Genomic DNA, 26,814 nt, shown 5'->3' on the forward strand with positions numbered 1-26,814 from the left:
CAAACTTAACAAGTTTGATACAAACATCCAGGATTTGAGCAAGGCCTTTATATACTCAGAACAACACTTTCCCCAAGGAGCTATTCTAGCAGCTCACAAGGGCCAGAGTCAGCAACTACAACAGAACGTAGATGTTGTGGTGTAAACGACAAGTCATAGCTGTGGCATACTTGACGATTTCTCCTTTCCTCATCAGCATTTTCACACTGCTTTTTTTACCATCCCTCTTGGAGGAAACAAAGATACGTGCCTGTCAAATGGGAAGGGGTTATGAGGAAAGTGAAGGGCAAGCCCTGGAGAAATTGCTGGGAAGATGTTAAAGGTGGATGCCGGAGTGGAGTTAGTGTCTTCTCATGTCACAGTGACTCACTTCAATTCAAAGTCTACTATAAACACACAAAAATCTCAATAAATCTGCACAATATGCAATGTTTCTATTTATTCTAAAACTAAGAGTTATTCATATTTTGGGCATGGATTTGTCATGAAAGCCTGAATAACTAGAACAGGATTTTATTAAGCTTTTTTTTAGGGATATGTAGCAAATACTTTGAATTAGTGTAACATTTTTAGAAGAGCTGTAAGTGTTCTATGATGAATGATTGGGAAAATATTGTAAGAAATCTAATGCTGGGCACAATAGTCAAGAACATGAAATTCTACATTTGGGGTAGGGGAAGGAAGAGATAAGAGAGGTCCATCCTTGTCAAAGCAATGTATTTTGCACTTTTCTCCAGTTTCAAACATGTGACTGACCCACCACCATAGATCTACCGTCAGGAAAGACAAGTTTTGTGTGTGGAGGGGTTAAGGGAAGAAGAAATAGGACCCCTGTAAGACTGAAAGATAAAGGCCTTTCCTTCTGCTGTTGCATCCTCTAAATTCAGCTGCCATGCTCTTCTCACCAGAGTTTCTGTCAGCAATTCGAGAGGAAACAAATCTGTACTCCTCCTGTAGTTAAACATGTAGTTTGAAATATTTAGTTACTTTAATAAACTGTTCAGGTCAGTAGATAACCTTTCAGAGGGATCAGCTTTGTTAGAGAGCATAATCAGCTGTTTTCCCAATAAAGATGTATTCTCTTGGGTATCTATTATACCCTCTTTACTCTGAGCCATGTTCAATAAAAAATGCAAAAATAAGTGGCTGAAAGGCAAATAGCAAATGTTAAAATGATATTAAATTTTTTTTTTTTTTTTTTTTTTTAAAGCAAAGAAGCCCTGTTTGGGCTCAATGTGTTTTTTGAAATTTCAGGCTTCCATGAATACTGAGAACATCATTAACTGTTTGTTTGAGAGGTGGAAATGAGTTTGTGAGAAGGAGTCATCCACATGGGCTTTGCAAAACTTAACATCTGACAAACAAGCACCTGATGTGGTGAGGACAAAGTTTTAGTTCTCGTTTAGTTTAGTTCTAGGAATTTCATAAATATTTATTTTCTAGGAATATATGGTTGCATCTTGCCAGAATATTAATATTTGTATTTTTTTCCTACTTTCACAGTTGTTTTAGAGTCAGAAGAACCAGGCATTGCAAGCCTGTCTGCTAAAACACACAGCTAAATTTAAACCGCACAGTTTTATTTAATATCACTAAGACAGAATATTTTAGCTGTTTTGGCGTGATGGCATTTAGAATAAAATGTTCTTTCACTTTCTAAAGCTCAGACACATGGAAATCTCCACAATTGCTGGGAAAGCTGTGTTTTTAAGAGAAATGGAGCGCTTTGAAGCGGCAGGTTCACGGGGTTCGCTCGACTCCTGCCTGGACGGGCGGCGGGGTGCAGCGGGGGCGTACCAGGGGCTCGGGCACGTTTTCCGCCTCTTGAGCAAAGCGGGGAGCGACGCCCGACACCCGCGGGGTGTGCGGGGAGGGCGCGGGCAGCCCCGCGTCGCCATGGCGACAGTGCGGCGCTGCGGCCATGGCGCAGAAGGACAAGGGCGAGGGTAAGGCCGGGGCCGGGGCTCCCCGCCCGGCGGGGAGTGCGGACGGGGCCGGGCGCCACCGGGGGAGGCCCGCCCGCCTCGGGCCTCGGGCGGCGGGAGCCGCGGCGGCTGTGCGGGCAGCCCTGGCCGGGGCTGGTGCCAGGGTGGCGCACGGACACGCTCTGAGGGACACAGACACAGATACATACATACACGTGTACATACTTACATACATGCATACATACATCTATATACATAAACACGGTGTGTGTGCGTGTGTATTGCAGTTTGCAACATCCTCGCGAGGAGAAGAGGAGAGGCAGGCCAGTGCCTCTGTATCAGTATCTCTCTCCTCTGGTGCCCAGTGACAAGACCCAAGGGCATGGCCTGAGGTTGTGCCAGGGGAGGTTTAGGGTGGATATTAGAAAAAGGTTCTTCACCCAGAGGGTGGTTGGACCCTGGAACAGGCTCCCCAGGGAAGTGGTCACAGCACCAAGACTGACAGAGCTCAAGAAGCGCTTGGACAATGCTCTCAGGCCATTGGTGGGATCCTGTGCAGGGCCAGGAACTGGACGTGATGAGCCTTGTCGTCCCTTCCAACTCAGCTCATTCTGTGATTTGAGATACGTGTGTGCGTATATCTGTGCGTGCACATGTGTGCATGGATGTGTGTATGTAGGTGCATGTATATGAAAGCACACACATGTGCATATTTACACACACACAAATACACCCCTGACTTCCCATCCCATTCAGGGTGGCCACACCGCTGCCTCCACCGCAGGGCAGGGGGCTGCTCTCCAGCACTCCCTGCCACAGGGGATGCCACCAGCTGCCTGTTGGTGCTGGCAGCCTTACGGTGGTGTTGCCACCACACAGAGTGCATCCAGGCTGGGTGGTGGCGAGGCTGGCCCCCCTCGTCCTGGCATGGGGTGGCTGCCAGGCATGGGGTGGCATCCAGCTGGGATGGCTCAACCTGCTGCTGGTTGGTTGTGGCCCCTCACAGTCGTTTCTGGATGCACTGGGCTCTCTCTGCCAGAAAAAAGTAATCTGTGCTGCTGATAGCACCATGGCTTATTTTTAGAGGCTAGTGTGTTCTACTTTAGGGAGTGTTGCCAGAAATTCTATTTTATAGGCTAAAGGTAATTCCTTCTTCAAGGATATTCAAGTATCATTTCAAGGAAAATATATTTTCTGTAAAGCCCACAATATAGTGACTTCTGAAACCCATCCTTTCTGTAACTAACCTTGTGTGTGTTGCAGTAGTTTGCCAAGTCTGAACATAGTAATTGAAATAATCAATGGATTATCTAATACTTTTTAGGAAACAATGTATGCCACAGAAAAGTCTTGTATAAATAGTTGCTGTGGATGTTGCTAAATGACTGATTTGATTTTGGTACAAGAATTTCTATCTGCACTTTGCAGCGTAGATATCTTGCAGAAATTAAATAATAAGACTGATGCAACTTCCTTGAGGACTGTTCTTAAAGTGGTTTTTTTTAACACTGTTTTTAATTTTTGTTTAGTCTTGTGGAAGCATATCTTTTACATCTTGCCAGTGTTGCAAATGAAGCTGTGGCATGGTGCTGGCAAAGGCGGATAGAAATTATAGGATAATAGCCTAGAAGTCTGCCAAATGATCTGAGATGAGGGAAGTAGTATTGGGAAGCCTGGCTCCATATATTTTGGGCACCCATATGTATAATATTGAGATTTTGTGCCATTTTGTCAATTCACAGCCAGAAACTCTTGGAGAAGGAATGTCGTCGGTTTTTGATTGCTCGATTAAAGACTTTTAACATCTTTTTTTTGTAGGTCCAAAGTGAGAATACTTTGTAAGAAGTTTAATTATTGTATTACTAAAGACAGACTCTCTTGGGTTTTCATGCACTTCATGTTTTTTAACATCCTGTAAAACACTATTCCCAGTAGAGCATCAGATGTCACCTTCTAGACGAGAATTGTGCTATCACCCTAAATGACCTTGACCCATAAACTCCATCTCTGGCCCGACCAGTGGATCATGGAAAGTGACACGCCGGACTTTGGTTTCTTATCTGTAGAATGAGGACAATAACTTGGGTCACATGGACAGGAACTTCTGTCACTGGAGAATCCCAGCCTGTTATTAGGCAAACCGGTTGCTTATTGCCCTATAAAGGTGCCTCATTACTGTAAACACAGCTGAGGAGAGCTAACAGTCAGTGTCTCATTAACAGAAGCAATCCCCTGGGATTAAGTTGCTTACACCACTTCAGAGTTGCTATTAGCCTTCCTGCTGATAGCAGTTAGAGGGTTAATTAGGATTCCCCGATGCCAGATTCATGCGTGGATTATCCTTTCCTCCAACAAGTACTCCACATCTACCAAAGCTGCAGGTTTTATTGTATTATGCTTCAAAGTAATAGCATTAGTTTTATTGTCAAATAATTAGTCCTTAGGGCATTCCTCTCGGTGCTTTGTAGAACTGCAATTCTACCAGCTTTCCTGGAAAGGTTTCCCTTAGGTCCTATTATTTTCAAGTTCTGTCTTCTTCAAAGTTGAAATGCCTGCTTGAATGTTTTACAGATATATATGATGTAGACAAGCAAAAACAGTGAAAGGCCAAATCCTGCTTCCTGTTGTACATGTTACTCACATGAGTATTACCCTCTAGCTTATGCAAATGTTGTGAATAAAATCTTGTATGTGCGTAAGTGTTAAGGGGACCATGCCCATACTATATGTAGCTACATGGTTTATGTCTGAATTTATATCCCTACATTTGTGCTTTCAACAATGTTTAGTGTTTTTTCTTCACACCCATCTGATTATGCTAGAGTATTTGTTTAATTTTTCACTTTTGTGCATTTGTCCCTATCTTCCCTCCTATCATTCTGTTTCTTTCCCCTTTTTCTGTTACTTAATTCAGGCTGTCTGTTCTTCAATTTGCTCTCAGATACTGTCTTTGTAATTTGACATAACATGACAGATTTTCTAAGTTTTAATACCTCTGATCTCAATACTGATGTTGCTAGAACCTGAAAGCAAAATGTCAAACTGGTAGTGCCTCAAGTAGAACTAGACTGAAGACATATTCTTCTCCATCTGGGATTTAAGAAATTGCATGAAAGTACATAAAGGAGAAAATGCTCAGCGTTCCTGTACCATTATGGAAATGTTATGTAATTGATCGGTATTACAGTTTGTCAAAGACCATATTCTTTGTGCCAGATAGTGCATATTTAAAACCCAATTAATAAGTCATGAATTTTAATCCAAAGGGCAGTATATTGAGTAGTCTGAGCTCCTGCATCACCGACTTACACCTGTATGGAACCAAATTAGTGGTTGTGGATAACAGGTGTCCCCAGAAAGTTGCTTGATTCTGCTGTGAAGAGCTATGGAGAGTAACTGTTCTGCAATGATGGTTTTCTCTGGTAAATGATTTGTAGTTGTTCTGGGTAGCAATTTGTGATCAGGCCTCACAAAACCTCTTCCCGCCACAGATGAAGACATACCGTCATGTGGATCTTGGGAAAGAGTTTTCACTCCTATTTTAGTGTGTAAGTACAGTAACAGTGTGTTCAGTCATACATATATGTCTGTTCTTTGCCTGCCCCAGTTTGCTGCCTGGCATGCCAGTGAAGTCAGAGATACCGGAGATAGCATTCGGTGAGAACTAGTTACACATTCAGCTACTATCTCCTTGCAAAGAGCAGATTTACACCTATATCACCTGCCCTGCTGAATCTTCTCATGCCTGGAAGTAGGTTCTAAACCTGCACTGTCCACATCACCTCACCTGGCTTTGCCTGCCTTTTGTATTGCAAGAGATACTAAAAATGTGCTATCACTGCTCATTCTGTTTTAACGAAGTTTTGAGTCAAAGCTGGGAGAGCCTTGTAGCTGCCGTGAGCACTGTAGGCAGTTGTAACCATTACTTCTGCTTGGAGCACACTTAATTAACATGAGAGTTTCAAACCTGACACAGAAAAGCACTTAAGCCATGCATGACTTTGGGGAATCCTGCTGAAAAGGATAACATGATGCACATGATGCATGTGAGTTCTTTTAGAGGTCTTGCTATATTGAGGATTTTAAAATGTATTTTTTAGAGTTTCACAAATGAGCACCAGCATTTGAAAGGTAAAAAAGCTATGAATTAAACACAATAAATCTTCAGGCTAAAGTAGTCCATCAGACAAATTATCTGTACTTTAAAAAGTGGCAGTGTTTAATTTATGGGGAAAAAAACCAAAATTAACATAAGCTGTTAAAAATAGGTAGCTTTCATAGGGCTCAAGCAAGCAATATTTCAGCTCTAGACAAAAATCTGAATATATGAGATCACTTAGGAAATCAGTGTGCAGTTTTATCACAGTGGAATTTATAGATGAACACTTTGAATATTTTTATATCCTCTTGTTGACACTGCTGTAAGAAATTACATGAGGAGAAAAGTTTATAGCCTTTATTAGACTGTAATGCAGTTTAACATGCACCCTGATACCAATCTGATTTATGTTTTAATATTTGTACTTATTTGAGAGTGAAACAAAAAATAAATCATGTCCATCTCCCATGACAAACAGGGGTTGTAGATCTGATCCTGTTGGCTATATTCCCACAGCAGAAATTGATCTCAAATGGATGTAGAATAGGTAATTGCAGATTGACAGGTTTCTTGTTTCCATGGTGCATAAAATGGCAGAAATTTTTCAGTTTGGCTCAACTTCTAGCTGATTTATTGCATAAAAAATTGGATGGTGTGCAAAGAACAGCTTTAAACTTTGTCTTTTCAACAATGCCAACCAGTGAGCTCGAGAACTCCCACAAATTATCTTTCCAACAATAGTTAACGTGTTATTAAGAATTTCCATGTCTACATACTAATTACTCTGGGATCTGGGGGGTTGGGAGTTTTTTTCAGTTTAGCAGTACCTGTATTTTGTGTAAACAGATACTGCTTTGTTGCTATTGGAAATAAAATGTGTTGGGCAAAAGATTGTGGAAGGAAAATGGTCTTTTGGGTAACAGAAATATGACATGAACCTGTTGTCACAGGCAGTGTTTAGCCCCCAGCTGGGAGGTGACCATGCAGACGGGAGTGTTGGTCACACCATTGCTCTGCCTTGGCCAAATCCTGCCATGGGGTCCAGCTGTGCTGCTGTTTCCTGCCTTGTGATAATGGCTGAGGTGGGGCAAGAAGCTGAAAATCACTCCTACACATCCTGTGAGGTTACCTGAGGGAAGCAGGAGCTGCGGCAGTGATGTCCCAGCCCAGCCTGTGGAGGGGTGGGCCATGTTTTCAGCATGGCAGTAACATGGGAAGTGAATAGCACAGTCAGTTGGTGGGGTTTGGGGTGCTGCAGAGGTGGCCAGAGAAGCGGAGCTTGCAGATATCCAGTGGGAAGGTAAAAGCTACTGGCACGGGGAGGGGCTGGAGGTCCCAAACCAACCTCAGGATTATGTGCTACCTGATGGGTCTCAGAAATATTTTTATAAACGGCCTTAAATTGTAAATGCCTGCCTTTAAGAAAATACAGACTCACGACTTTTTGAAATGTGTTGTCTTTACTGTTCAATATTGCATAGGTGCAGGTAGGATGTGACAGCCTCATGAATGTGAGATTGGAGGGGATTTTCTTGAGTCCAGCCTAGGGCTGTATGGAATCATAACCTTCAAAAGCTTTCCAAGCACCATCTTAAAAATGGTAAGGATTATTGTGTCACTGGTGTAAGCTCACAGGAGGTTCTGGACCATTATTGCTGATTGTCAGGCTGAAAATCAGACATGAATTCTGAAGTTCATTTTTGAACACATTGTATCCTTTTTGCCAAGTTTGCTAACTTTCTTCTTTAGCTTAGCCTGTCTGAAATGATGAATGCCAGAAACGTCATATTCCCCATTGATGTTAAGTGTATATGTCAGTTGTCAGCTGAAATGCTGTTCAAATTCAGAATGTTACTCTTAGGTAAACAAAAAGAAAATTGGGGGTTTGTATCCATTCATGGTATGTAAAGAAAGTGATTTAGCACTGTAAGCGATACTTTCGAGGCAGTGCCTTGAAAACCAGGCAGCTGCAGCAAACCCCTGTAATCCCTTGCCATTTTGTTTCACTCTAAGAGTCTTCCTTTGCTTGGGCAAAGACAGACTAGCGCAGATAGAATTGCAATCAGTCTAGAAACTAATTTTTTAAACTCATTTAAGACACCGTCAGACAAATTGAAGGGCTTCTGATATATTACATAATAACAGCCTGTATTAAGTCATACTTAAACCATTCATTCTCCCATTATGTTGTAGATTCAAAAGAAGAACATTTACATACTGCTCTGTTCTAGCAGCAGTACTGTGGTACTGCAGTTAAACTTCATAACGTCTTATGTTTGAAATATATAAATTACTTCTCAGAGCATTCGTATCCAGTTGATTCTGGTGCCTGGTTCTGGACCACTTGAGCAAGCAGTGTGCAGAGGCAGTTCAGGAGGCATATTCAGTTTATGAGATGTTTGCTGCTGCCACACATGCAGTCAGGTGTACATTGTCAGTGACAAGTGACATGGTGCTCTGTTGGGACTGTCCCACATCCTTGTCAGAGTGAGCTGCTTTTGTGGGTCCCACAGCAGCGTGTGCATCCCTGCATTTTGGTGAAACTTGGTGTGGTGCCTATGTGGGTGTCGGAGTTGTCCTTTGTGGCTCTGCCATCCGCTTGCGGAGGCAGCACTGTGGAGAGTCCCGGAGCCAAGGAGACAGGTGACAGATGCCTTCTGTGACCCCAGAGCACAGCAGCGGGGCTGCGTTCTGCCCATGTCACAGCCTATGTAAGCTGTTCTTTTTCAGCAGCAGCTGGAGATACAGCAAGACTCAGCATCACCAGGAGAGCTATATATCCTCGCAGAGCAGGTTGCTGTTGGTGATGAAAGAGGATATAACTATGGGCTAGACATAGCTCTTTCATTATATCCCAGGTGTGGCTGAGATGAGGGATATAGAACAAATTGCAATGAGATTACTGTTTTTGCCAGCTCTGAGCTGCCACAGGAGTGCTGGCTGGTGCAACTGCCAGAGTTGGGATTTCAGGGATGTGCAAGACATTCCTAATGGAGATTTATGCTGAGTTTATCTCTGCCTTATGAAAAGGGACACTGCATGCAGCTGGTATTGACTTTAAAAAAGTATCACAGTTATTTTTTGCAGGCTAACAGTTGTCAAGTGCTGACATTTCTTTCACTCTACTGAAGGAAGGATAACATCATGAAGTATAAGATAATCATTGTATATTACCTGTGAATCACAGGCATGCAGAAAGCAATCCAGATCTATGCATAGATTGGACTTCCTTGTTTGCTTTGGATGACTAGAGGCGCATCTCCACATCATCTGCTCAGAAGAGAAGATCTTTTGTATCAAAAGGAAAGGATTTCTGCAAGTTAATGTGACAAAGCTTGTTGTTTCACTGCCCTCAGTGTTGGTTGCATACAATAGCAAGTGTTTGGCAACTTGTCTGTGGACACCAGGTAGCAGGAGAGCTTTGCTGTTAGAGCTGGACCTGTGCAAATGATTAAGGTGAGTGGTATTAGTCAGAGCTTGCTGCTTTGGCTCATGAAGCTCCAGGCTTTGTGAAGGCAGACTTAGCCACTAGCTGACTAGCTGAAAAATGATGATGTGCTTCGCTGGCTGAAATTCGGGTCATGATTGAGACCAGTTAAGTCCAATTTAGATGCATGATTCTTCCTAAGAGTCCTTATTGCACACTGCTTCTGAAGTAACTGCACAACTGCAGCAGTTGTGAGGCCTGTGAAACTAAAGGAGGGTGGCTATGGCTGACTACTTGGGAAGACAGTCAGGGCCAGGTCCTGAGAGCTGCAGTGAAACATTTCATGCTATGCCTCTATTGTTGCTTTAAAATGTTACAGCTACTTCTGGTAAAATGTTTGACAGCTTATCAAATGAAAATGTGTGTTGCTGTGATGCAGGAGTCAATAGCTTTTTTCTGTCCTGTAATACCACTGTAACTTTCCCATCCCAGGGTCTTGAGGCCCATCTCATCAAACTGCCTTCCAAGAAGTGCAAGAAGGCTAAAATGGGCTTGAGGAAAAAAATCCATTTCAACATTTGACCAAATACTAGGTAGAAAAAAGAAGAAACTGGCTTTTCTGCAAGGACTCTGCAACAACAAATGTAGAAAGTGTGGGCAAGCAGACTTGTGTGAAATCTGGGAAGAGAGAAACCCCCAGGACCAGGGTAGGTGCTGTTGTATCGTGAAAGATGCTCAGGAGGCCTGTCAAGTGTTTCTACTGTAAGTAAGGATGACTCCAGATTCCTTCAAGCTCTAAGAGATTATCCCTAATTTTTATCTGAGGTTTGAGCATACACAGAGCAGCCACTGCATGCATTCCTTCTGCTTCCCAGTGTTATGTATTCTCCAGAGGGTATAGACAATAAAATGTGTGTTATAACTCACAGCATGACCCTGCACTATTTACAGTGGGGGGTCGGTGACAGTGGCTCAGGACACAAGGAGTAAGGTGCTTAAGAAGGTCAGGTCAGGACATTAGCTCTCACTGTTGAGTATTTCAGAGCTCAGAAAGATTTTGTACTCGTGGCGATGAAAGTCTTTAGGCTGTAGCTACAGGGAAAGGTGCAAGACTGAGCTATGAAGTCACACAGAGAGGTGCTTATCACGGCATAAGCTGTGGTACCCCCAGCAAGGGACCACGGGGGATAACAGGAGGAGCTCAGGGCTGTGCCAGGATGTGGAGCAGGAGCAGAGCAACAGTAAGTTGGAGCTGGAGAAGGGTTGGGTGCCAAGTATTTGCTTGCGCATTTCCCTGCTGCTTAAAGGTGGTAATCATAGTAATCTCCTCGCCCAGTGTCATCCTGGCTGGTCAAAACAGAGAGCAGAAAACCTGCCTGTGCTGCTATGTATGTGGGAATCCAACTTGCATTGCGTTTTCGGGTGGAAGGGTTTCTGCCCGCTATCACCAGCAAGGTAGTGGATGATGACCTCCACTGGAATATCTTCCTTGTAGATGTAAAAGGAATGCTCTAGAATGGCTTAAAAATTACTCATTAGAAAATGTATCAGAATGTCTTGCAATTTTAACTGCAAATGGGCCAACTTATTTTTTTCTTTTCTGATTTTTGTCCTAGACATGCTAGTAGGCCCAAAACACTTAATCAGCTGGAGAATTTGGAGCTGTAGCCAAGTTCTTGCCCCAGCCTACACACTTCCAAGACCTGGGCTAGCCTATCTCAGCTAGCTGCTGCTATGGGCCACTCAGGAATCCCTGCCAGAGTCTCTGTCATCTTAATTGCTTTGACCTGGAACATGATGCACTCTACATCCCAGATGCATGGTCATACCAATAAACCAGCCACTGCACCTCCAGCTCTCCTCTTTGATGCAGATCAAATCACAAATTCATTCTGTGAATTCATTCAGTGAAAGTAGGAAGGAGTCCTTCTGTATCATCCTACCAGACAAAAAAAACCCCCAAAAAACAGAGAAATTGCTCACTCATCAAACCTCAGTGCTTTAGGTTTGACAAGACTGAACTCTATCTTAGTATAGCCAGGTAGTATTCCTTGATCACTTCCCAGGATTACAGGCTTTTCTGCTGATACTTACGAAGACTGATGCTTCAGCATCTGTAGATATATATGCAGATATAGCATATCTGCACAGATTGTGTATAGTCAAAACATCAGGGCATATTTTGCTGAGCTTTTCCTGGGATATGGGAAGTGCGTGGATTGATATATACCTGTGTTGCATCACTCAGACTAGCTGCCTACAAGGGAATGATTTTTCCCTGTTGTGTTCTGCCTCAGTATGTCCCAGGAGTGTGTAGACTGAGCTTGCCCTCACCAACAAGGTGCTCAGGAACTCTTTGAGCAGCAGGAAGGAAGGATTTTCTTGCCTGTAGGGCAGGCATATGAAGAGAGCCGAACATGCAGAGAATAATCGTTTGTTGGTCCCCTCCAACAAATAGACAATTTTGTTTTGGAGCAAGCATCTCTTAAGGAATTTGCAGAGGTAGCAAGGGTATCCCTCATATTTTGCCCTTCTCCATGACCTGCAGAAAGCCCAGGAAGTGGTTGTAGTTCCACTGGGCCTTCATGCTGACATACTTTGCCATCTGCATCCTCCGGCTTTAAGAAACACAGAATTAAGAAATGTAAGCTTTGGACAGAGCAAGCAAAGAGGATGCTGGTCAGGATGTGGGAGTCAAGTTTAATAGAGCAGCTGTTCAAGGTGTTATATCATAATGACTCAGGGCAGACAGGTATGAGTTATCAAGGACTGAGGATAGAGTGATCTCTCTGGACTGCTGTGGGCACTGTCTGCCCAGCAAAGACCAGGGAAAATAATGGCATCTTGCAGGAGCAACCAGAAGTGACAGCATTAAAGTGGGCTTGATAACTGACAAGAATGTGTACCATGAGGGAAAGAAATGCTTTTTCTGCTGATGAAGAATCATGTCTGATCCAGGAGAGAGGACAGTAGATGGGATTGTCCATGACTCCATCACCTTTGAGGAGAGATGGCTGGGACAAGAACTTTGTCAGTGGCAGATATTCCCTTTCAACTCAATGACATTTTAATATGAGCTGTGTTAAGAGGTAGTGTGAACTATGGGTTTAAACACCTTTGGAAATTCTAGGTGATGGAAGACACTGACTATTTATGACTTCTTTCCCAGCTTGATGTGGCATTCTCCATGGCCTATTTTGTTCTATGTTACGCTGTCAAGTAGTTTAAGAATTTTTTGAGCAACTAGAAGTTTGACTTATCAAGGCAGCTTATCAAGGCAGCTTATCAAGGCAGCAATAGCTTCTGTACTTTTTTCTCAGCAGTTGAATGAGTTGTTAATTGCCCCATTAATTTAGTTAGTTTTGATTCCCACATGTATTGAAACATCTGAATCAATGGTAGATTAGAATGCCATGGCATTTAAAATGCCATCTACTGAACAGTCAAAACCCAGGATTATATTCAGGATATCTTGTTTCATTAGGTAAAGTTACTGGCAACTTGTAACTTCGGGATTTGCTGTCAACTGACTACCACAACCTAGATACCTTTTGCAAATTGGTATATTAGTACATTTTTCAACTTTGAGGTTGAAATGAACAGTTGCTGTGTAATTTTTTACAAGTCTTTAATGAATTTGTCTACTTCTAAAGGAAGTGAACAAGATATTTCCAGAGTTGATCTGAACTCTTAATTTTTTTATTGCTATCAGAATTCTATAAAATAATTTCATTTTTGTAGCCAAGACTGGAGTCAAGATAGTGCTTTCTTTTTACATCACTATTTTGCCCATGCTACAATTGTTTTATGTAAAGAAGACAAAAAGGAAAAATTGTGTTTAATATTTTTCTGTCAGAATATGAAGTAGCTTTTGCGTTAACTTTTTCCACAGGCATCAAACTGACAGCCTGTATTTTAATATCAGACATCAAATTATTTACCTGATTTTTAAAAAAGTCTATTTGCTGTTGGTGGTTTTCTTCTTGTGGCTGTTCACATGAGGTGCCATGGGTCTGTGCAAAGATCATTCCGATTGCTCCACTCTGAAAGCTCCATTCCGTCTCTATTTTTAAATGTAGTCCCTTTACTTTTATTCTCTGTTGGTTTTCCATAAGGCAGTTACTATGGTGGAAACAACCAGGTAACTTTTCAGCTCTCACTTGTACTGCCATTAGGAGAAGAGGTATGACAGCAGCGTGAGGTGATGCTCTTGGTCCAAGGTTGCTCGCATTCACGATGATGAGTGCAGGGTTTTGGTTTTGTTCACACTGGTGATGAGCTTTGCTTGTTATCTGGATATCACATGGTGTATGCTGTGACAAACATAAGCAATGGGGAGCAATGACATGGCTACTTCTCAACAATTCTGAAACACATGAAAGAAAAAGCTTTTGCTGTTCTTGAGTTTTCATTTTTGCTTCTTTGGGAATGCTTGAAAGTGATCTCTACATAAACCTGTTAAGATTTTTTTTTAAAACAGACTAAAATTCAGATTGCCTGAGTATAATCTGTGATAACATAGGATGCTTCTTTTGTAGGAGGGAAAGCATTATCCCTCTCCCAAGTCTGCAGGCCATAGCTTGCATCCCAAACTGGAGTAGGTGTTGCAGCCAGTGAAGACATCAGCCTGGTCAATTCTTGGGAACTGACATATATGAAATGTCACAAAGCTGTGTATTTTATCTCTTCACTTAATCTGAATGTCTAAACTCAGGTGACACTTTTCTCATTGGTGCCATCCATACTTGGCATCAATCTGTTTTCTTTGGATTGCAGTTCAGGAAGAGGTTTACCCCTTCTTTGGAGGAATCAAGCTCTATACACCTCTTGTTTTGCTTCAAAATCTTCTTGATTTGTCTTTCTAGAATGCAGAGTATTCAATGATTACATGTCTTAAATATTTAATTAGGTATCACAAAACACAACTGAACAACACTGCCTATTCTGCAAGCTTACAGCTTAATCCTATTCCTTTCTTTTCTGATACCTAATATATTAATATTATACATGCTTCTGGAGGTACAGAGTAGAGAAGACAATATTTCTCTTAGCTTGATATTTTTAGAGCATGGCATACACTTGCTGGTTCAGCATATTAGGCTGACTGTACATTTAGCTTCCTCTGGAATTGAGAAGGTCACTAGGAAAAAAGTTAGTTCATGCCTTTTCCTCTGCAGGCAGAAGGATCTTGCCAATAAGTCAGATTCAAGTGCCCTCAGGATGGTTTTCTCCATGTTCCCATTCCTCAGTAATTTCCTTAAAACAGAATTAGTTAAATGATGTAAGGTTTTCTTTTTTGGGGTGGGGCAAGATTTCTGAATTATTTTTATGTCAGCCAAGCTTCCCACACTTCATATGAATGCAACCCAAATGTTTGTGGCAGATTGCTTATATCGTCACCAAGAATTCATGATATGAGACCATACTGGCTTTCCATTTTTATTCTGGAAACACCATGCCTTGATAAAACTGATGAGCTTATTTGAGAATGTTTGAGAATTCACCTGTACAGGTGATGCTGAGTATTGTGACAGCTTTTGAATATCTTGACCTAGCTGATGGTCCAGTTAGAACTTACTTAAAAGCCTGATTAGATCTCATAAGAGCTCATTGATAACCTCCTCAGAGTTTGAATTGTGAAGTCTCTTATTGTTTTTTTTTCCTTTGTATTTAAGCAAATATACATTGTACATTTCTTCTCCTTAGAACTACTGTCAGTTTCTGAGTTTTTTGTTGGGTTTTTTTTTCCAGTTCTTATGCCCTTATTTCCATTTGTGGTTTTGTGAAGGATTCTGGGAGAGGTCATGTAAAACAGTGTTGGCAAATCTCTTTTGGTTTTTAGTTCATCTCTTTCATCCTAAAAGCATGCCAAGAGTGGTCATAGGAGCTTTATGGAAGAGTTGGAGTAGAGAGGAGAAGGTGGTTAAAAACAGTAAGTTGAATCTGTGAGCAGAAATAGGATGTTGACTGAAGTTGAGTGCAGATTGCAGGGGATTTAAAAGATGCACATTTTTTTATGTGGCTGCTTGCACAGACACATCCCCTCTCATGTCCATTACCTTCTTAAAAATGTTCCTTCTTCTTCATGGCAGTCTTTGTATCTCATTCCCAGTTCCTCTGACAGGACCTAGGTTGCTGCCTACTTTTTTGGTTGAAATAATGGCTAGTGGAAAAGAAAAGCAATGATGCTGGAGTATAAAGCCACTGATAACATTTTGTACTTCCAGCTGATAAGCCCCAGTTACCGGATGGGGAAATCTACAAAAGAGCTGTTGATAACAGCACTTTAAATAAAACTGGAATAAGAACATGTAAATGACTCTGAAATTGTCACTGAGTTGGGGTTACCTGGTTATGTCCCTTGTCCCTTCAGACTGACAAGGCAGCCCCATGTGAGAAAGAGTTCCAGTCAGCAGAGACCTCAGGGGTTTCCTTACATGTGCTTGTAGCCATAGCATAGTACCATGGAAAGAGGATGGAGTAATTAATAAGATATCCACATGCATATAGGAGTTTAAATATAAAGTTGACAATATTTATTACAATACACCTAAATTTATGTTTATAAAGAATAATGTGGAAGGTGTGTGAGCAGTAACAGTAGGTAATAAAATCAAGTCCACTGGAACTTCTACAAATCAGCCCTTAATTTTACTTTTAAGAAGCATAAAAAGAGTTTAAAAGTATTTCATAGTGTAAATAGGTTCATCAGGATGCACTGGGTCTAAATCTTTCCCTGTGACCAACAGACAGATGCTGCTCCCCAGCATTTTAGGTGGTTGCTTAATGCTGGACTACCTCTTCTTATGATAACTCTTTTTTTCTGCACATAATTTCTCTTTAGTCAAAGAAAGGATTGGCTTTTTGAACCATCAGACCAACTGGCCCCAAGGAAAGAAAGAGAGCAAGCTCATACATTAAGTGAATGGTAGAATCTAGCAGATTGCATCAACTAGAAATCCCTTTTGAAAATTCTTATTACTCAAGAGTCTGGCACAGCCACGTCTACCTAATGGTTTCTGTTGCCTACAATGGCTGAAAGTGTGGTCTTTGCAGAAGAAATGTCACAACTGAGGCAGGTGTTCTGCTTAAGGGATGGCTTCAAATGGGCTTCCGAGTGCTGGGGAACAGTCTGGACAAGCTGAAGAGAAACAATTCATTTTGAAAGAACCATCAGAATTGACTTGGGAGTCCCAGCTCTCTGTCAGTTGTACTTATCTGGCATATCTAGAGCTTTTATCTATTTCACACTAAACAAAATGGGAAAATAGCAAAGGATAGTACAGGAAAGAAAACTGCTAGTGAGTACACTAGAAATTACACTTAATGTATCTGAGAAACAGATTTTAAGACTTTTTTTCTTCTTATTGCATATGTGGTAGGAAAATAAATTAGGATGGGACAACACTGAGGAGTATCTCAAGCATTTTAACAGCATAAAAATGGAAATAATACATCATACTAACAGGATTCTTTTGAGGGAATAAGTAGATGTAGGTATTGGAGTCCTTTTTGGCATGGTATGTTTCAATGTTTATTTATTTAAACCATTACAAGTAGTGAGATAATTTTATCCTTGATACTGCGTATTGTTTTTCTAGTTAATAGAATAAGTGAGTGAAATCTTATTCTGTCAGAGTGTGGGTATTTCTGTCCCAAAAAACTGCTAGAACACTGCCCACAAGGCAACATGGAACTTTGATCTACCTGTGGTGGAGAGTCTCCTTGTACAGAATCATTTCAGTACATTGGAACATCACATCCGCTGAGTTAACTGCGTGTCTTGTCTCTTAATGCCCTTCTTGAAGGGGTAATTTTAAAGCTTCACCCATTTCTTATTCTAGAGTTGGAATCCATGTCCTTTTCCATCGCAAAGAGAGGTTTAGAGTGAATTATTGAATTTTTCAGATAAATAGCTTTGCCATCCTGAACTGTCTTGGACATCTTTGGCTTTCATTCCTGGAGGGAAGACGACAGATTTAGCCAGTAGCTTTTTAGGTGTTTACTCATCTCACAGAGAGTCTTTGAGAGGACAACAACATATTATGTTTTCTTCCAGGGATATGGCTCTTAGCCACAATTTCCTCTCAGTTCTTGGAAGAGATAGAGATTATCTGTACCTAGATTAAATCAAGTTCATTCAATTTCAGGACCTTTCTTTGTCAGGCCTCTTCAAACAGGTGAGATTAGTGTATACTGTTTTCGTGGAAAAAAACTTTGAAAGGCTGGATGCCTACAGAGTTCCAGTACTTAAAATCTCTCTCTGCCTTCTCTTGGCTAATTTTTATTTCTACAGAAGTCTCACACATCATGCCAAGAATATACAGCTATAAATATTCCTTCAACATTTCTCTATTGCAAGTTGCAGTGTACAATTGAAGTGCCTGATGTCAAGAACTAAACTCCAAGTCTACATGGGAGACAAGATCCAAGACTCTTTGAAGTAACCAGAAAAAACCCCATCAAATTTGTAGTTTGAGAGTCTTTAGGAACTTTTCTGCAAGGAATCAGGTCCACTTAGATTTAACTGTGGGTTTTTTTGAGGCTGTTTCAAGGCTGTGGAAAGAATACAGCTTGTCCTGTGCCTGGGGACTGCACAGGGCTCCTCTTCCTCAGTGAGCTCCAGTCTCCAATCCATCACACACATACCTGCCCATGCTTTAGGGGAATAAAGTAACAGAGAGGAATATAGGATATGTTCCTACCTATCTTCTCTTTGTGTATCCTCTGGGGAGTTCAGTAGCAAACACAGATGGAAAGCAGCAGGCAGCTGTAGCTTTATGAGGGGATGCACCTCTCTTCTACTTGCAGAAGAGGTTCCTCATATCCGGGTCAATCCACTGCTGCGTTGAAGTGCTTGCAGCCTGATGGGCTGGCCTTGGCCAGCTGCCGGGCAGCCACCCAGCCTCTCTCTGCCCTCCTCAACTGCACAGGGGGAGAAACCACAATAAAAAAGCTCATGGGTCAAGATAAAGAGAGGGAGATCACAAAGCCAATGTATCATTCAGCTATGTTTAGTTCTGATACCCTTTGTCAGCAAAATGACATTTCTGTCACGAGGGCAAAAAAGCAAATGAAAAAATGATTGCACACTACAGCCCCAGGGGTTCCCAAACAATTGGGATTGTAGAAAACTAGGTATGAATTTGTTATGCCTGCAGAAAAAAGATCTGGTGGCTTAATGTTGGCCAGAGGTGCTCAACAGCAGTTAACACCACATCAGCTAAAAAAGGAAATATGTTGTCTACTACAGGAGAGCTACGTTTTGCTTTTTGTATTGAAAATACAGAAGACAAGTATGAAAATGAGAAAACAAGTGTCCCTCATACCAATCTCAATTTGGCCGTCATTCAGATTTTCCCTGTGGAATCTCTGTGGAGGCTTGGGGGCTAGCTTAAAAAATGCTGCCTCCTGGGACCTGGTTTGCAAAACGGATTTTGGGGCTGTATTTAGCCACAGGGATCAAAAAGTCATCTGCATGTCACTTTGCTTCCTATATTCTGTCATTTGGAGTCAAACTAATAAATGGGCTACCAGTTTACTATTTTTCTTACCTCAGCTTTCTTGCTAGGGAGTTTTTCTTTTGAGATAGACCCTTTCCTCTCCTTATATTTTTTTCTTCAGAATTTATTTCCTGGTTCTTAGCCTGCCCCAAGAATGCAGTTTCTGGCTTATACGAGATACATCTGTGATAAGTTGTGGTTCTTCTTTCCCTGTTCTTTGAGGTTGAGATATAAAAAACAAATGCAGCAAGTTACTCTTTCCCCTTTGCTGAGATTGTCTTCCTTTCCAAACTCTTACTATGAATTATTTACCATGAGCCACATTCACTGTGCACATATCTTATACATCTCTTCATGCCTGGTTCCCAGCTTTTCATACATTATGACTAACTGAGTAGACATGAGAGCACTTTTGTTTCCCTGGATGCAGGAACCTGCATGAAGTGACTCAACCCCATCTCAGGGCAGGCCTGGCCCCATGTTTGTCTTCCTACTTCCACTGGCACAATGGCATCCAGGGAGGGCTCAGGCTTGTGGTCCAGAATGAGCTGTGGCACACTCTGGGCAGGGTCCACACCTGGGCAGCTGTGTGTTCATGCAGCTACATTGACTTGATGTAGCTGCAGAGCCTTAGCAAGGCAATATTAGTAATATAAATGACAGATCCTGCATTTAGAGTGGGGGTTTTTCCTAATAACTTCTGCTTTTTCAAAGTACCTTTCCTGTTTGCCCTTTATCAGTTTTGGTGCTTCTGCTGTCGTAAGTCTCAAATTGGAAATAAATTAGTTGCAACAGCTCAGTGAATCTTTTTTTTTTTATGTTTCTTTTTGCAGATGGCATAGTAGCTGAAATTGAGAAAAAGATTACAGAAGCTTTTGAGATGTTTGACCGTGAATCCAATAAAACTGTGGATGTCAGGTTTGTAAATATATTCACAAAAATATTACAGAATCTAACATAGAGATAAATAGCTCCCTAAACTGGCATCCCATTACCAGAAAATGTCATTGAAACAGTTCTTTTGGCCCTGTTTTGACAAGTATGTTTGTGGTGGGTTGACCTTTGATGGATGCCAGATGCCCACTGAAGCTGCTCCATCACTCCTCTCTTCAGTGGAACGTGGGAGAGGAAATATGACAAAATGCTTATGGATCGAGATAAGGGCAGGGAAAGATCACTTACCAATTAGCATCATGGGCAAAACTGACTTGACTTTGGGAAAATTAATTTATTACCAATCAAATCAGGGTAGGAATAATGAGAAGTAAAGCCAAATCTTTAAAAACACCTTCCCCTGGCCTCCTTTCCTGGGCTAAACTTTATTCACGATTCTCTATCTCCTTCCCACAGCAACGCAGGGAGATGGGCAGTAAGGGTTACAGTCAGTTCATCACACATAGTCACTGCCACTCCTCCCTGCTCAGGGGAAGGACTCCTCACACTCTTCCCCAGCGTGGGGTCTCTCCCATGGGACAGTCCTCCATGAACTCCTCCAGCATGGGTTCTTCCCATGGCTGCAGTTCATCACAAACTGCCACAGCCTGGGTCCCTTCCATGGGAGACAGTCCTTCAGGAACAGACTGTTCCAGCGTGGGTCCCTTGCAGGGCCACAAGTCCTACCAGCAAACCTGCTCTAGTGTGGTTTCCTCTCTCCATGGGTTCCCTAAATGGCATCTACTTTACCAGAAAATGTAATTGAACCTGTCCTTTTGGCCCTGATTGGAGAAGCGTGTCTTTGCTTGTTTAACAGACATTTTGCATTGTTCAGTGGTTGAAGACTGAAGCTTGTCTGAGAGAGGGATGCTGGAACTGGGGGAGTAAAGGGGCAAGAGGAAGCTGCAAATAGACAAGAGGTCTAAGGTCACAAGAAAATGAACAAATATACAGAAACTCTTGTTGGTTTTTTACATCTGCTACATCATGATTTGAGTGGCCCCTGGTTTATTTTTTTCTATGTTATGATAAATAGTGAAGAATTGTTCTCTACTAATCTTCTCATTAATGAATTTTTACCTGGCTGTCGCATTCATCTTCTATCACAGTAGTTTAAGCCTGAAGAGTCTGGATGTGCTTAATCACTTAGGAGATGCTATTCTATAGTTCTGGCCATTCTTTTTGGTGCTTCTTCTTGTTCAGATTTCTCCTTTTTGAAATGGAATGACCAGAACTGGGGAAATGGTGCACACATGGGAGTCTGGAGGGAGAACTGCGTACACTGTACCTTTACCTTGCAATGTTATGGAAAAACAGACAAAATATATGTCTGAGCGAGGAGGTGGAAGTTCAGTGGAAGATAAAAACATGGACTGTTAGACTGATCAGGGCATAACTGGCTGCAAGATACAGGGCTAAAGGGTGTCAAATCAAAAAATTTCTAGATAATCTTAATTCTGGCATTTGTAAAGTTTGAATATTTGACAGTGCTACTTAATTTTAACATAAGCATCATACACATGACAATACGGCTTTTGATATAAAATACATAAACCACATGTTTATGTCTCAGGGAGCAGGTTCTGAGGTTATAAGCTGTTGTTATGAAAATTTACTGGAGTAATTTTTCATATTTTCAGTTACTATTTTCAAAAGAATATCGTTTTAATTCTAAATCAGTTATTGAGTATAAACACTACAATGGAGTGTGAGAACTGGTGAAATTGTTGTCATTAGACATTCTCATGAAGACAAATTGAAAAACAAATGTTCCGAACACCTTTTCTACATTATAGAGAGGAAAGAGAGGTGCAGCATATTTATGTGATGGTTGTAGCAATGCATGCTTACTAATGCCTCTAAATTTAAGAAATTGCAGGTATTTTGTAGAAGCAATGGTTTTTCAGCTATGCTCCATGGGGAGAGTTTTAGGATATGTCTCCACACTCAGTATAGTTGCTGTTTCCTTGTCCATAGGGCTCTTTAGGGGAGAGTCATCACTTAAATCTCTTGGTCCATGCCCAGGGAGGTGCCTGATGCCCGGTGCTGTCCCGGTGCCCCCTGGTGCCCTGCTCCTGGCTGGGCAGTAAGATGGGTCCTGGCTGCCTGGTCTGGGGCAGAGTCCCCACCACTACCACCCTCCAGCCTTGGGGGCCCCCAGCCCTCACTGCATCATGGCATACTCATTGCTTGTTTGTCATTGACATCTGCAGTCTTGGCTAAACAGCTGTAGAGTTTTCTCCACTTCTCACTCTGTTATATATGGATATACAACTTGAGAGCATGTTACTACAATGAAATGATACAAATAGACTCTTTTTAAAATGTATTCATTCAGACAGGGGACATCCAAAAGTAACATAGTAAATGCACAATTTTACATTAATTTTTGGCATAGTACAGATACAGACAGTGAACAAAAACTAATTGTGTATTTATTCCTAGGTTCATATTGCAGGGCTGTATCACAAATGGGATTATTAATGGCCGGTTATCTTGTATCAGAAGGTGGCAGCACAGCACAATTCTTAACCACAATTGTAGCTGTATCAGTGTTACTGCCTGAAATATCAGATACCCGTGAAGAATGGAAAATTACTCTGGTTTGACAGGCCAACATTGGTATTCCAAGACTCCTAGTGCAAATACAAATTAGTAAGAAATTAAGCATGAGGAAGATGGTATTGTTTTATGCATGTTTCACGTCCCTCAGTCAAGGACTTTTGTGATACTGCAAATCTTGTAATTTAGAAGTGTTATATGTAGGGTGAAAACCATGACCCAAAATTTTCATTGCATCTGTGTTACAAAACTTGTATGATCATAAACTTGATTTTAACCATCATTTTTGTATTCTAGAAACTACACAGCAGAAACTGCAGCTGCTGAATTAAGTGAGAGGAAGTGGCTGGGAGCAAAATACGGTTTCCTATCAGGTCCTTTAAATTCCATGTTATTACCAAATGGGACCTGACTTTTTTACCACAAACACTTCAAGCAACATCCTCGTGCTGGCACGCATGCAGACTGCCAGATACAGCATCCAGCAGTGCCAGATCTTGCTGACTCTTCTAGGGCATGGCTTACCTCTGTCACGTCACAGTTTTGCTGGGTGTGAGTGAGGTGAGGCAGGAGGGTGCTGGTAGCATTCCCATCCCTGGCAGTCTGTGAGAGCAGAAATAGTGTAGGACAGCAAGGAGGCAGGATTTGTGTTGGATGTTGCTCTGGTGGAGGCAGAGAATAGTGGAAATAGCTGGAAAATATGAGGGAGTGCAGGAGTGAGAACAACAAATGCAGTATTATCCATACTAGAAGTAGGATGCATGGACAAGGATTATGTCTAAGTGACTGACCTCCCTGAGGCCATTGGCCATTCACACCCACAGGGGCAGGGTCATTTGAGTAGCTGGTTTCATTTCATAGCACGTGGATGTGTGGGATTGGGCTTTGCTTTGTAACTAGTTTTGTGCAGCCAGCCTTCTTCTCTCTGTTATAGTTCTTCTCACATGTTTTCAATGAGAATAGGAACTCCTTGGGACCTGTCTGAGGAGGTTGTAGACTTATACATAAAATTTTGCATATGCTTGGTGTGCTACATCCAGGGCCTTACAGTTATATGAAAATTTTACAAAGGTCATTCCTCCTTGTATCTACCATTTTTATTAGGCAATCTGATTTTTGCGCCAAATGAAAAAATTCACCACTGGTCAAGATGAAGGAACTACAGGGTGTGGATCATGGTAACCACCAGCACTGTGAATTCATATTCAAATGTGCTTAAATTTCTGTGTTGTTGAATTGAATTGTAAATCACAAGCTATATTAAGGCTTCTGTTATTTTGTTTTTAATCACACCATAAGTCTCATTAAAGCTTTATTACAGCTTTAGGATACTTTTGTTTCTAGTGTGTGATGTTATTCATCTTAGACTATTTTGAGGCATTGCCAGTTTGGTCAGAATTTTATTTAGAGCCTCAGAACAGCTGCACCAGGTTCAGCAGTAAATGCAAGCTATGAATATATTTACAGCATAAACAGAGTGGTGATAAGCCACGTTGTTGCTCTGTTTGACTCTTTCAGAGCACAGCATGGACATAGCAGGGCTGCCTTCTTCCTGACCTTTTGTAATTGTTCTTTAATGCAGTTAGAATTTGTATCTTTATAGCATTTAATATAAGCATATATTTTATTTGTTACATTGCATCTCAGTTGATTTCTAAGTGATTTATTAACTTTATAAATATAGACTTTACTGAAAATAAGCATAACAATTAGAGAACAGCAGTGGAAAAGTAACTTGCACACAGTACACTGCAACACAATAGTAAAGAATTTTTGGGGAAAATAGCAAGAACAATTGCAAGGACCTTCGGAATATTTAATGTCTGATAAAATAAACATTGCTTACTGAGACATCATCTTAAAAGCCCACATAGATTTGCTTGTGTGCTTGTATGTGTGCACTCCTATGTGCAAGCTCTGAACTGGTATCTGGATTCTCCATGGACAGTCTTGTATTGCAGATTTATTAACAAAGTTGTTTTCTTTCTTCTCTTCTCTTCTCTTCTCTTCTCTTCTCTTCTGTTCTCTTCTCTTCTCTTCTCGTCTCGTCTCTTCTGTTCTCTCTCTTCTCCTTTTCTTTCAGAGAGATTGGTTGCATTGTCAGGTCACTGGGTTGCTTCCCAAATGAGGCAGAAGTACAGGAATTGCTTGCACAGGTAAATGTTTAGATCTGTTGTACTTTTTTCAGTCTTCAACTCGCACAGTTTTGCTCCTTCTGCCTTGCTGAGTGGGAAACCTAAGCTCTTTTCCCACATGTTGGAAGTGTCATGGAAGTGTTTTTGGCAGACAGACAGTCTTACAGGCTGATGAGGTAACAACGTTGATGGGTTAAAATGAGGAGTCTTTGACTCTCTTTTACCCCGAAGGGTCACTGTGGCACTGTGCCAAGGTGGAGGGGCATTTATAGAAAATGGAGGAAAAATTGGTTTTGACTGATGAAAAAGAATGTCCTAAACCTCAGTCAGATTAGGATATCCAAACTCTAACCATCTCACTCTTCTGGACATGCCATGGAAACACATTGCAGGGTTAGGTAATAAGAATTAGTTCTTGAGCAGGTGCTAAAATTATACATCACATTCCAAAAATACCCAGAGAGAAGGCCTGCCATTTTTTGAACTCTCTCCTGTTATTGCTATCTTATATCCAGACCTTTCAACGTTCTGTCCTTCATGAAGTCTCTCTCAGTCTTGAGATTTCTCAGTTATAGGTAAGAATCTTTTCTTACTTGATTTCTTAAGCTTTTAAATCAGGCTTCAGGACATAAAACCTCACAAGACCTAGTGGTCCTCCCATTCTCCCAGTGATAGGCAGTGGTAAGGTAAGGAAATTAATCACATTTCTCCACAGTCTTTTCCTACACTAATTTTTGTCTCCTTACATCACGCTTGTAATAGAAAAGTGGTGTGCTGGTGCCTTGGCATGGTTGGTTAATAAATGGGACAAAGAAGTAGGAAAAAGACTTCATGTTCTTTTTGCAAATGGCCATGCTGCTTTAAGAAGTGGACAGTGCTGGAGCTGAGAGGTGGATAAGGTTTTTTCTCCTTTTCATGTGTAGGTCAGGATACTGGGAATTGATGTCTCCTACTGTTTTCTTCTTGCACCAACAAAAATTTGGATAGTTGCAGTAGTAGTCTCCCCTCACTAGGCTCGTCTGGTCTCTTGTAGATCAGAATTTAGTGTGAGAAATCTTGTACTAAGTCTTGTGAAAATGATGCAGCTGCTTCAGATGAAGAAGTGCAAAGAACCATCAGAGGAGAAAGCTCTTTTAACATGATACTGCAATCTGTCTGCTCTGGTTCTGTACTTTCAGAACCAGATTGTCCCAGATCACACTGACAAACAACACAAAATGGAAAGAGAAATTATGGTGCTTAATATAGATACTTTTAGTGTCCCACAGTGACTTTTCTTTACAGCAAATGAACAGTGCAACTCACTGAAGATACAGATTTGTGAAAAGGGGATGCCTTGAAAACCCCTTTCAAGTTCAGGGGAACCAGGAGAATTTAAGGCCTGCCTCTTCCTCTGGAAGAGATTGGCCTTTTTTTTTTTTCAATTTTCAAAATTACCGAAAATTTGAGATAAGTAATACATAAAAAGTACAATGCAATATAGCCATGAGGCAGAAGATTCTTGAGATACGACAGTGTAACATGTATGAAAATGTTGATTGTAAGAATATTAGAGTATAAATACTGCAAGAAGAAAGAGTAATGGTTAACCTTAAAGAACACTGCACTGGAAAATAAATAGCAAAGAATGTTTCATAGTGCCTGTAAATTAAACTTTGGCATAGGTTTAGTACCAGAAGAACACTGTCTTCTTGTGGAACCCTTCATATATTATGATAATCACAAACATATCTTAATTTATGTAAGATGCCACTATAATTGGCTGTGGTAATACCATTTTATCTTGATCTAGAGAAGGTAAAAATTGTATCTGTTAGCCAGTTTTAACCAAGCTATTTCCCCAGTATTGCCCATTGTGAGCTGTGATTCATTTCTGTTTCTCACTACTTGTCTCTCTCTCTCATATCATCTTCCTATTAGCCTTATTGCTAAACTAGCATATGCTGCCATCGTGGTATTCATATCTGCAAAATCAGCATTCATGTAATTATGGTAGCTCTATAAATTATCATATAATGTTTCTTATACTGCCTTATACTCAGTTCTTTACTTAATATCATATCTTTAGGCCTACTTACAAAGTTAAGATTAAAAGCTAAATGTAGAGATGGTGAAAGCTAATTCAAGGGTTGCTACAATGCCTGGAATTCGGTACAGTGCTCTGCCTGGTAACTCTGGAAGATGTTGTTTCTTTGTGTTTCAAGTACCCCGGTGTAATGGCTGGGAAAAC

General features: G+C 41.2%; 1 protein-coding gene across 1 annotated transcript in view; it reads left to right on the plus strand.

Annotated features, from left to right (window-relative positions):
* Nucleotides 1–1,817: 1,817 nt before the first annotated feature.
* The window catches only part of EFCAB2 (EF-hand calcium binding domain 2), a 30,317-nt gene continuing 5,320 nt past the window's right edge, over nucleotides 1,818–26,814 (plus strand). Inside the window, exons 1-3 of the mRNA XM_042023021.1 lie at nucleotides 1,818–1,946; nucleotides 19,788–19,872; nucleotides 24,533–24,605. Of these exons, the coding sequence (XP_041878955.1) occupies nucleotides 1,922–1,946; nucleotides 19,788–19,872; nucleotides 24,533–24,605 (183 nt within the window). The 5' untranslated portion in view covers nucleotides 1,818–1,921. The remainder of the gene's footprint in view (nucleotides 1,947–19,787; nucleotides 19,873–24,532; nucleotides 24,606–26,814) is intronic.

The sequence above is a fragment of the Corvus kubaryi genome, unplaced genomic scaffold (assembly GCF_017639235.1).
Source record: "Corvus kubaryi isolate FWS band 111438036 unplaced genomic scaffold, C.kubaryi_AGA036_p1.0 37232, whole genome shotgun sequence".
In the NCBI taxonomy this organism is placed as follows: Eukaryota; Metazoa; Chordata; class Aves; order Passeriformes; family Corvidae; genus Corvus; species Corvus kubaryi.